Source organism: Lepidothrix coronata, unplaced genomic scaffold (genome assembly GCF_001604755.1).
Source record: "Lepidothrix coronata isolate B3197 unplaced genomic scaffold, Lepidothrix_coronata-1.0 Scaffold98, whole genome shotgun sequence".
Classification (NCBI taxonomy): domain Eukaryota; kingdom Metazoa; phylum Chordata; class Aves; order Passeriformes; family Pipridae; genus Lepidothrix; species Lepidothrix coronata.
The window spans coordinates 1,005,735-1,018,098 of record NW_016690278.1 but is presented as its reverse complement, the minus strand read 5'-3'; the positions used below and the strand labels follow the sequence as shown (position 1 = coordinate 1,018,098).

The following is a 12,364-nucleotide window of genomic DNA, read 5'->3' as shown; positions in this document are numbered from 1 at the left end:
TTAATGTCCTACTGACATATTTAAGTTAGGAATATGTAAGTTAAGTTCTGTAGGTGAAATTTGTTCTTATTTTGCCAATTCAGGAGTACAGACCTATATAATTATACTCAAGGATGTTGGCCTGGCACTAAGTCTCTTCAGGGTTTGTTTGTTTGGTTGGTTGGTTTGTTTTTTGTTTTTGGGTTTTTGTTTTGTTTTGTTTGGGTTTTGTTGTTGTTGTTTGTTTGGTTTTTTTTGGGTTTTTTTTTTTTAGTTTTTTTCATTCAGCTACATAGCAGATACCTTAGAAAGAAAAAATAATAGTGATCTTAAATTAGTAAATTATTGACATAATGTGGGTGATAAGGTAGAGATGCAGGGAATAGACCTAAATAAGTAAATAAAAAAAAAAAGTCACCGGGAGATTATTTTTCAAAAAGGCTACTTTTTAAAGCTATACACAACTATAAAGAGGTGACACTCAAAAGAAAGATCTGTCTGGAGAGTCTCCCAGTTGTACCCTGTCTATTAAACAGATCACAGCCTCAGTTATTAAGAAAAAAGAAGGGTAGTTGTTGTTGATGACTCCCTTCTGAGAGGAACTGAAGGCCCTGTATGCCAACCAGACCCATCCCACAGGGAGGTCTGCTGCCTTCCTGGGGCCTAGGTGAGGGCCCTCTGATTATTATCCACTGTTTGTAGTCCAGATTGGCAACCATGAGGTTGATAAAAGAGGTACCAGGGTAATTAAAAAGGAATTCAAGGCTCTGGGCTGTTTGGTTGATGGGAAAGGAGCGTAGGTTGTGTTCGCCTCAGTTCGTGCAGTAGCAGGAATGAATGAGGAGAGGAGTAGGAAACCCCATTTTACCAATAGGTGGCTGAAGGATTGGTGCCACCAGTGGAATTTTGGTTTTTTTTGATCATGGGGCAATTTTTATGGTACCAAACCTGTCAGAGTCAGATGGGCTTCATCTATCTAGCAAGGGCAAAAGGACTCTAGCCTGTAAGTTGGCAGGGCTGATTAAGAGGGCTTTAGACTAGATTTGAAGGGGGAAGGGGTTGGAACTAGGCTCTCCAGCTGAAGTGCATGTGTACACCAATGCACACAGCATGGGTAACAAACAAGAGGAGCTGGAAGCCATTGTGCAGCTGGAAAGCTGCGGTGTAGTCACCATCACAGAAATGTGGTGGGATGACTCTCATGACTGGAGTGCTCCCATGGGTGGCTACAGGCTCTTCAGAAGGTACAGGCAAGGTAGGAGAGGTGGAGGAGTGGCTCTATATGTTAAGATAGTCTCTTTGTAGAACTTGAGGTCAGTGATGATAAGGTTGAGTGCCTGTGGATCAGAATCAAGGGGAGTCTGTTGCTGCACCATGATTAAATTACTTAAGTCTGAGACTCTTCTGTGGGAGGCCTGGGGTCAATCCAGTGAGGAAACCTGACTCTGTGAGTGTGGGGCGTGTGGGGAGTCAAGCAGGGCACCCATGGGCTCACTGGAGCCACCCACTGTGAAGGGGCTCTAGTCCTGGCAGTGACAGTTTGGTGGTGGGAGTGTGACTGCCAGAGTGCTCCTCAATGATCAGACAGGGAAATTTCCCTAACACTATTCATATGGAATCCAGATACTGGATAGCATGGCCATCTGTGCCATGAGTTATGTAATTTTAAACTTTGAAGCTTCAACTAGGATGTTAATGCTTCCTCGTTAGGCTTTCAAACTGATACCCTACAGTGAATTTTTATCAGTAAGAGTAGGGGCTAGAGGAGTGAGTTAAACATTAAAGGCATCTCTACAAAATCTCAGAGATGGTTTTGAAGGAACTGATTTAACTGAGGAACTGTTCAAACACAGTATCTGTTCTGGCCCTGTTCTGAAAACCTTGAAGTGTGAGGTAGCAATCCTCAAATGGAAGAAATGAAACATTATTCATGGTCATGAATGTGACCTGAGAGACCTGGCTTTTAAACTTATGGCTTGAACGATTATATTTCCCAATACTAACTCTAGTGTGTTCTGTTTCAGTTATGCAAAAGGAGACTTGGATATATCATACATCACTTCCAGAATTGCTGGTATGATAGCTATGTTTTTCTTAAGCATAACTTCTCATTGTTCTTATAGTATGAAAAATGTCACCTGCTGTTTGTTCTGTCTTTAGTGATGTCCTTTCCAGCTGAAGGTGTAGAATCTGCCATCAAAAATAACATAGAAGATGTGCGGTTATGTCTGGACTCTAAACATCCTGGCCACTATGCTGTGTACAATCTCTCTCCAAGAACATACAGGGCTTCAAGATTCCATAATAGGGTGTGTATAGTTTTTTGTGTATTTCTGTAAAAGATCTTGCAACAAAATGTCCTGATTATACCTTCAGCTTTTTATTGTGAAATATGTTCAAGGAGGCTAATAAAAAAGATGACAAAAGAATAATAATAAAAAAAATAAACATGACAAAAGAATAAGTGTAAACACAAGGTCAAAGAGTTAACTTGTATTCTGCTTATCTTTACTTTAAATCCAAACTTAACTGATTACAGACTAATCTTTTTCTGACTAAAGTCCACTTTTCCTGGACTAATGATATCTTTGAAAACATGTCCAGGTACCTTACATGTTTCAAATTTAAATGGGGAGTACTTCATGTAGTTCAAGTCTTACTAAATTTCAGCCTTTCCTATATTCTGCTACTTTCCTTTATCAAGGACATGGCGACTGATTTGCATAACCTGTTCACTGGACTTTCTTCCACTACACACCATTTGACTCCCATATGACTCAGCTGACTGACTGTTGGTGCTGTCTTCAGTATTGTTGTAGCTTAGCTGACCCTCCATTGGCCTTTCTGGCAATTTCTCTGATACTGAAATGAAGTTATTTGCCTAAATCAGTAACAAGGTTTTCAAGGCCTCATAGAAACCTTTGTGATCACCCGTATCTGCGCATAATTGAGTTTTTTCAGTTGGATCGATCCACCACTTGTTCTGGATGTCACGGAGTTTCTGTTGGAGCTTGCTGCATGCGAGACTAAGGGCTGTTTTTCTTGCGTGACAGGATGGCAGTGCAAGGTGTGCTTGGTGGGCGGTTCTCTTCTTCCTCAACAAGTCCTGGATTTCTTGATTGTTTTCGTCAAACCAGTCCTTGTTCTTCTTGAGGGAGAACCCTAAGGATTCTCCGTCAACCTGCACCTCAGGAAGTCCCCCATCATCCCCACATCACCATTGGCCAATCAGAGCTCAAATCAGTCCAGCAGTTTACTTACCTAGGCAGCCTCATCTCCTCAGATGGTAAGATTGATGGGGAGATAGACAACAGGTTAGCAAAGGCATATAGTGCCTTTGGAAAACTCCACAAAAGAGTTTGGCCTAATAAACACTTGAAGAAAAGTACCAAGATCAGTGTTTACAGAGCCATTGTGCTGTCTACTCTCTTATACGGTTCCGAATCATGGGTCATCTACCGCCACCACCTGTGACTCTTAGAACGCTTCCGTCAACGCTGTCTCCGTACAATCCTAAACATCCACTGGTCAGATTATGTGACCAACACATCTGTTCTTGAACAAGCAGCAGTCACAAGTATTGAGGCCGTGTTGCTGAGAACTCAGCTGTGTTGGGCAGGGCACGTCTCCAGGATGAAGGACCAACCATCCCCTCCCTAAGATCCTGCTCTATGGTGAGCTTGCCACTGGCTGCTGCAAGAGAGGAGCCCTGATGGGGAGATACAAGGACTCCCTGAAACAACATCTCAGCCTTGGCCATGTTGATCATCATAACTGGTCTACTCTGGGCTCCAACCGGGAGGTCTGGAGACACACCATCTATAACGCTGCTGATGCTTTTGAGAACGCACGCAGGATCACTCTCGAGGAGAAAAGACAACGCAGAAAGAACCTTGTCTTGCAGAATATACCACCTAAGGAGTCTTTCTGCTGTGCCTTTTGCAATCGGATATGTCTATCTTGTATAGGCCTCATTAGCCACCAGCGTGCCTGTAACAAATGTGGATAGAGCCTTCCCAAATCTTCGTTCGTTTTGTTGTATACTTGTCTACAAGATCGAGTATTGACACACCTGAAAGAAATCATTACTGCCTCTTTGGATAGATGCAATCAGCTGCTTTATCTGCAGCTGGTTCAGTATGAGGCTCAGGCAGAGGCTATTTAAAATGGAAGGCAAAGCTTAATCATGCAGGAAGCCTCCTACATGATTATTTGTAGCAAAGCAAAATTGTTCAGCAGTGCTTTTTAGTGCTAAATTGCTGGAAAGTCTATCAAGGCTGATGTAGTGAACTGATTTATTCCTCATACTACAAAGCTGTTGATCTCTGTTTATGGAATGATAAATTTTGTGGCTGGGAATTAGTTTATGCTGAAAATGTTTTTTTGGTTATGCAAGTTTGAGGTGTCTGTACACTGATATTTCTGATGTATCTGTGCTATGAATGGTAATATAAGCACAACTAAATCTACCAATGATCTGAAACTGTTCTCATCCAAGTTTATCTTTTTGATGTTGATGTTGTCTTACTATCTTTGTTTTGCTGGGTAGTAATAGTAGGTCATAACTAGTCAAAACATTGTGGGTTCCTGTATTGTCTATGAGTATTTAGGAAGTTTCTACAAAGCATTGTCTTCTGTTTTTTGGTTGGTTGTTTTTTTTTTTTTTTTAAGGGTGACTATTTTACTTGGAAAACAAACTCTTTAATTATATTTGGAAATTTTACCTGCCCGTTCTTGAAATCAAGATGTCTGGCAATTCTGACTAACTTCATTATTCAGTGCTGAGTGAGAGCAGCCATGCAGGGACTAAGGAGGCTTAGGTTTTTTTTTTCTTTAGTGCCTCCTAAAGATAATTAAGGCAACCCTTAAACTTGATCATAGAAGAACAGTTTCTAAAATTTTTAATTCTGACTCTTTGCTTAGAATGTATTTATGAAATTATATATTCTTGGCTTCTTGCTATATGCTGTCTGTATGGAACTACTACAAATTTCTTTAATCTTGATTGAAAGCAGTGGTAGCTTTGAAGTCTCCTCAGCTAGCTTCGAGTCCTGCTAGGAGTAGGTTGCTCAGAGATTGTGCACTGTCTGTCATTCTGCTAATTGTCAGGACACTTTGAGCTTAAAATACAGCCTAAGAAACAGAAAGTCATGTAGCTTTGTTACATCTGTTTACATCTTGTAATAAAACTAGTCTTTGAGTAGAAAGTAAATGATATATCCCCCAGAAAAGTCATAACTTTTTACTTTTTCTAATACACATACTTTTCTGGTTTGAAGCTTCAATGCTGCAATGTGATTCTTTCACTGTGTTGTGGTTTAACCCATGGCAACCAAGCCCCACATGGCTGCTCACTCACTCCTTGCTGGTAGGATGGGGGAGAGAATCAGAAGGGTGAGAGTGAAAACAGCTGGGCTGAGATAAAGATAGTTTAATATGTAAAGCAAAACCTGCAGGTGCAAGCAAAGCAAAACAAGGAATTCATTCACCACTTCCCATGGGCAGGCAGGTGCTCAGCCATCTCTAGGAAAGCCAGGCTCCATCACATGTGATGGTTACTTGGGAAGACAAACGCTATCACTTTGGATGTTCCCCCTTTCCTTCTTTCTGCCCCATCTGAGCATGATGTCCTATGGTATGGAATATTCCTTGAGTCAGTTGGGGTCAGCTGTCCTGGCTGTGTTCCTTCCCAGCTGCTTGTGCACCCCCAGCTGCTCACTTGTGACGTGATGTGAGGGGCAGAAAAGGCCTTGACTTTGTGTAAGCACGGCCCAGCAATAACAAAAACATCCTTGTGTTATCAGCACTGTTTCTAGTACAAAGCTGAATCACAGCCTCGTTTACTTACTAAGAAGAAAATTACTCCAGCCAAAACCAGCACGCTACTATTGTAATATTTGGGATGTAGTGAAGCCCACATTTGAGGTTTATTGAGTCCTGTGGTGAGTGGGGATATAAAGGACTTCTTGTCTTAGCTTTTATTTATTCACTGGCGACTTTGTGTAAGCTTTCACTAACAAAGGAACATTCAATTTAAATCTCTTGCAAAGTGATGCTTTCTGAAACTGCCTTCTTTTTTTTAATTAAAATACTAGAGTACAGTTAAATGTTGTAGAAGACTTGTATGTCAGCCTTTTTTCCTGTGCTTGGTACAAAATCAGTATTTTGTGATCATCAGTTCAGGTAATTCATCGCAGAGTAACCCTTGAACTCTTTATCTGGGTAGGAAAATATCTTGCTGATAGGAAAACTTGGTCTTTGACATGTGGCAATTGCAGTTGAGATTAAAAACAAATAGGAGAAGCTTGCTTTGTAAGTTGCTTCCTTGATCTTGAATATATCTGCTCTTTAGGTGTTGCAAGTGCACCAAGGACCAAGTTTCGTACACTGGTGGACAGTTGATTTTAAGGATAAAGGCTCTTAGTAGTGAAGCTGATTATTTGGCAATGTCTTGTAGCACTAATTACAGAAGGAATATTACTTAACCACTGAAAATCTTTGAATAGAGGACAAATATAAAAAGAAGCCTAGTCTTTTTATGGTTGGGGGGTTTTTTTGGCTTTTTTTACTTAAGTGCATGTGTACAACAGTTTAAAGCTGTTTTACTTGATTTCTTGCTCTAAGAATGTTTCAGGTAGTAATTTGAGTTGTTGATACTTCTAGTGCAGCAGACTTGTAGACAGGACTGGAGTTTTATTGCACTTCATCCTGTAAAGTGGTGTTTACACTGTGGGAGACTACTTTTCTTGAGCACCTTGCTTAATTTCAACATGAACGTGGCATTAAAGTGTAAAATTGCCTCTTATGTGCACAGCTTATGCTATGCAAATATGTATGACTGTGATCTCGTTTCTCACATCTACTGCTGTCTCTCTCATCTCTGTCATTGCAGGTTTCTGAATGTGGCTGGCCAGCAAGACGAGCACCAAATCTTCAGAATCTTTATAGCATATGCAAGAACATGCATTTGTGGCTGAAACAAGACCAGAAAAATGTTTGCATTGTGCACTGCCTTGTAAGAAATTGGTTTAAGTCTGAAAAAGAGCTTTAAATTGTGATTAAGAGTGCTAGTATCCATTTAGCCTGTGACTCTTATTGGCTTTCTCTCCTGGGGGCAATTCCTTCCTGCTATGTCTCTAGGGAAGTTACTTGCATCAGTTTTCTTCTTAGGGAAATTAGTAGGGTAATGTAGCCCTTGCTTACTTGCATGTAGAATGGAAGGCAGTATGCAGGAGGCATTAAAACAAAGTAGCCTTTGGGACAAAAAAATCTGCTCTACTGTTTCGATGTTTGCTCTGTTTTTTGTCTTCCAAGTGCCAGATGGGTGTACACTGCATTTCCCACTACTGTCCACTTAGAATGTAATCTGTAGCCACAGAATTTCAGAAACTGACTGTGAGATACTTGGTTAACTTGCTTCTGCTGGCAGCAGATTGCTCTGTAACTTTCACTGGTCTATAAAGTGTTATTAACTTGGTATAACCAAAAAAAGCAGTAAAACCCTCTATAGAGCCACCTTGTGTCAAATATGGGGGTGGGAAGAATGAATTTAAAGAAGAGTTACTCTGTTCAGAATTTGAAAATACAAGGTTACTCTTATGTTTGTGTGAAGGAATCACATGTGAAATTTTTACATTCTTAATTTTGTTGCACAGTAAAAAACAGAAACATCACCATTGTGACAATGCTTGCAATGCTGCTGGAAAGCACTCGGAACCTGTCCTTTGATATGGTATAGCAGTCTATAGGGAATATCACTACTGGAGTCAAAAAGAGAATTTGTTTATCTGACGAACCATACTTGTGTGTTTTGCAAGGAAAAAAAGTCAATTAACGTCAGATCCTGAAAACCGATATAACTTCCAGTGCTGCTGTGAGGTTCGACACAGCATTTATTAGAATTACCTATCTAATTCTATATTAATGTGATACTTCTAGTATCTCAGTATCACGTGATTGGTGGTCAAGTAGGTAAAGAAGCAGATGTGATGAATTAGCACTAGTTTTTGTAACATCTTTCCCTTCAAGTGTTTTGTTTAAGATACGTAACTCATTCCTTTTCCTCAGTTGTGAGGGGAACTTTTATATATATGTGCCTGCACAACAGACGTGATGTGAAAAGCGTACACCAGAAATGAGTGATAAAAGTTCTGTTCCATGCTGCTAGCAGAAAAACCTTGAAGTCCTGTTCTATCAGCCCTTGCCTCTTTTAAATCTTCTGCCTTTCTTAATACAGGGATGAATCTGGGATATGTACGCAGCCGTGATTCCAGCAGAAAGAGGTTCAGTGTTTTAGTCTCCTTCCATTAATTTCATGGCAAGCTATTAATATCAGTCAGTTTTAGACAGAAGACTAAAGTTTTTAGTGAGTTTAGTTCTTCTGAATTTTTGTACTTCTCTTATAGTAGAAATCCATGATTGTCAGCCAAAAACAGCACTGAACTGGAGTTTCAAACAGCAGCCAGGAAAGAAACCTTAAAAATGCGTATTATTGACAGTCAGATAAAAAAGATCAATTGAAAATTTCAAATAGTGTTATGCTAAAGTAATTTTTCATATTTGAGCAAGCAGATAATACGTATTATCTTTTGCATTGTGAGGAAATTAAATGAAAACCTTTAACGTTCAGATAGAAACTTCAAATCTAGTGATGGCCATAGACCTTGGACTTCATAACATTAAATAAGGAGACATCATGTTCTTCAGTAACTTGGGTAATGCCTTTTCCACTAGGTTTGATAACAAAGTAACTTCTGGTTTTTTTGGGTTTTTTTAGGATGGAAGAGCAGCGTCTGCTGTTGTAGTTTGTTCCTTTCTGTGCTTCTGTCGTCTCTTCACTACTGCTGAAGCTGCAGTTTATATGTTCAGTATGAAACGCTGTCCACCTGGCATTTGGCCTTCTCATAAAAGGTACTGTAAGGTACTGTTGAAGCCAGTAGTTATTCAGTTCTTAATATGGTACAGGATGCTTTTTAGGAAGACAAATAATTTCAATAATGTCTGTGTTGGAACATGTATTTTTCCAAGTATTTTGCTGTGTCATAAATAGAGAAATTCTGAATCTGGACTCTGTGACCCTGTAAGTTACTCATGACGTTCTTATCAGCAGTGGTTCAAGTGTGACCAGTAGTGAAGAAGTGTTAGGAGTGAAAACAAGGGTATGCAGAGTTTTGGATGCTTTCTTAACTATGAATCCCCTGCCACATTTGACTTGTTTCATGTTTCCTAGTTTATTACAATAGGTTTTAATGTATCAGAACACTGAAGTTCTGTGGCAATACCAATAATTATTTATGTCAATTGGGTAAGAATGCCTAGTGCTTTTTAAAGGAGTGTCTGCAGAGGTGACCTGCATATACTTTGACAAACATTTTGAACTGTTTGACTTAATTTGTTAGATCTTACAACAGTAAAATCTCAATAGCAAGTGATACTGGTAGTAAGGGTATTTCCAACCAGAAGCATTAAATTTTGAAGGGTGAGAAGTAAAGTATTAGTTCAGTGTAAATGACAGATTATACTGTTGTACAGATTTACTTTAAGTGTATTTAAAGGGTTCTCTACAAGATAATTTATATTAATAAGGACAAATTTAAAGCCTTTAGGAAGATTTGAGTGATCCATAATGTGCAATATATGAACTAAGTAGTTCTTGTAGTTTAGCGTTTAAGGCCTTTGGAAAGAGTGGCTAGTTTGTTTTACAAGTGAATATATGTAAAGCTACAGACCTAAAGCAGTGACTGGAGCTGTCTGGAATGTGGGACACAGGTGCAGATGAGTTCATATGGAAGGCTGTATTCAATTTTCTGTTGTGATGCAGCCATCAGGCTTCTGTACAGAAACTGAGTTGTTGTCCCTAAAATGAGAGGCTGGCTACAGTTGATAAATATTTCTCTGTGTTTCTATTAATTTTCCTTTTGTGACACTCTGTATCAGTTTTGAAAATGTTTCCTGAAAGTGCTGTTAAATCTTTCCAGTGTTTTACTGTTAACACTCATCACTACTTACTGACTGTATAAGAACAGGAGTAACTCACTTATGTGTTCACCCATTTTTTTAGAATTTTGTTCTCTGACTAAACCAGTACCTTCTGGTTTTGGCAGATACATCGAATACATGTGTGACATGATGGCTGAAGAACCCATTATTCCTCACAGCAAACCCATCCTCATCAGATCAATTGTCATGACTCCTGTTCCACTTTTCAGTAAGCAGCGTAATGGCTGCAGGCCTTTTTGTGAAGTTTATGTGGGAGATGAGAGAGTAACCACTACATCCCAGGAATATGACAAAATGAAGTAAGTACAGCTTGTAACTTGCACTGAAACAGCACGTTATTTTTTTCTAGACTCCTCTGTCCCATTTTAGCTCATCTTGAAAGGTAAATCGTGGGGAAGAGAATGTTGTTGTTGTTGTAGCAGCTTGGGTCTGGTCTGGCAGAACAGTGGGGGTGATGGTGGGCTGGCGTCGCAGTGGACACTGCAAGGCAGAGGAGAGCAAGGCTCTCTTCTCCCTCCATGTGATGTAAAACTAGGAATATTGATCCCTGAGGTATGTGTACATGCACTGAACAGAGAATCGCGTCTCAGTCATGAACACTGTAAGGATTCTCCAGGCATGGTAGCTGTAAGGTGACTGCTTCATAGCCCCAATACAGCTCTGGTGTCTGCATGGGAATTGCAAATGGTACTGACAATACCAGGTGTAGGTAATCAAAGACAGGAAAAGTGACAGAATACCTAAGTCCTTTTAACTTTCTAGCTACTGAAGGCTTGGAGAAAGTAGACTAAGCGTAAGATAATACATTATTTTTTAGGTTTTTTTTAAACTAAATCAACTGTTATGTGTTTTTTTCTTTAGGGAGTTTAAAATTGAAGATGGGAAAGCAGTAATTCCACTGAGTATAACAGTCCAAGGAGATGTTCTCATTGTAATCTATCATGCCAGGTCAACTCTAGGAGGGCGACTACAAGCCAAGGTAATGACCAATTTAAGAGCCTACATGAGGACTTTCTTTTTCTTGTTGCAGTTTTGTATCCTACTCATAATCTACTAAGTACTTCACTTTATTTGCTGTTCTTTATTCAAAAAAATGCGTGAGGTTTTCATACACTTGTGAATTCAGCTTTTTCAAGTCTTCTGAGTATGTCCATTCTTAATGTATTGCAAGATCACGAAAAACTTGCTAATGAAGCCTGTCTTCAAATTTCTTATAAAAGAGTCATGTTCTTTTTTCTCCAGATAAGTAACCCAAATTAAACTTGGAAATCCATGTAAAAGATAAGAAGGGATAGTGCAAAGTTTGGATAACTTGGAGCATTGTGGAAATTGAGCCAGACAGTTCTTCAGACAGTTTCTATACATGTGGGACAAACATGCATATTCATACATAATCCACTATTAATGAAATAGATTGTTTTCCCTATGTTTTTTCTACTTTGGGAATAGGAAGGTGAGTATCAAATCTTGTCACGTTGCAGAGGTTAACTCAGGTCTTCCAGAGCGCCTTAAAACTGAAAGCCCAGTGAAATGATTCCTTAGTGCATACCATAACTGTGGTTTGGTTCAAGGTCATCAGGAAAAAGGCGTACAGCTGACATTGTTGAAATTTAATTGGAATTTAGCTAAGGTTAGGTTATACTCCTTGGGCAGTCTCGTTTTCATTGATGATAGGGTTTCTTTCATGGTGTTTCTCTGGCGTTTATTCACTGATAGGAAAAGACTAGAATTTTCTCATCCACCAGCTGTAATGTGTGACACACCAACACTGTTAGTCACAATCTGGGTTGGGAGGTTTGATGGAACAGTATTCAGTGTGTCCTTAGTCTTATGTGCTGTAAATTGCTGCCTGAACCTCTCTGCAGAACTCTTACAGAGGTCAACCACCACTTTTCAAGACCACCTCTAAGTGTCTAGAGCTGGGCATTGTGAATGTCCTCTGCTTGCTCACAGACAATTTTAGAGAGGGTTTATTTTGTCTTGTAGGAAATGTCTTGCATAGGAAGGGATTGAGAAAATGGATTTAATAGGTTGTTCAGGTTATCATATGGGGTTCAGGGTAGGGATGGATGGATCAAAGAAGCTCTTTCCAGTATGTCCATGTTTCTCTTTTACTGAGGAGCCCAGCACTGTATACAGGACTACAGATCACTGGTGCTGAATAAAGGGGAAAGATCACTTCCCTCAGCCTTCTGTCAGTGCTTTGCCTATTACTTGCTTTCTGGTTATGAGGTTCAATAAATGCTCATTTACAAGAAAAGCTTTCATAATTCAATTTTCTGGACTATTACTGTATGCCTTTGTAAGGACTGGCAAGACTATTTCACATGTGTTGTAACTAAAGCTAGGGAACAAATATGTTCTGGATTTATCAGTGAGCTGTAAT

General features: G+C 39.6%; 1 protein-coding gene across 3 annotated transcripts in view; it reads left to right on the top strand.

Annotated features, from left to right (window-relative positions):
- Positions 1 to 12,364, top strand: part of GAK (cyclin G associated kinase) — a 73,753-nt gene that overhangs the window by 35,297 nt on the left and 26,092 nt on the right. For all 3 annotated transcript variants that reach the window (XM_017822480.1, XM_017822479.1, XM_017822481.1), the window contains exons 12-17: positions 2,004 to 2,053; positions 2,140 to 2,288; positions 6,872 to 6,994; positions 8,756 to 8,889; positions 10,083 to 10,277; positions 10,840 to 10,957. In XM_017822480.1, the coding sequence (XP_017677969.1) occupies positions 2,004 to 2,053; positions 2,140 to 2,288; positions 6,872 to 6,994; positions 8,756 to 8,889; positions 10,083 to 10,277; positions 10,840 to 10,957 (769 nt within the window). The remainder of the gene's footprint in view (positions 1 to 2,003; positions 2,054 to 2,139; positions 2,289 to 6,871; positions 6,995 to 8,755; positions 8,890 to 10,082; positions 10,278 to 10,839; positions 10,958 to 12,364) is intronic.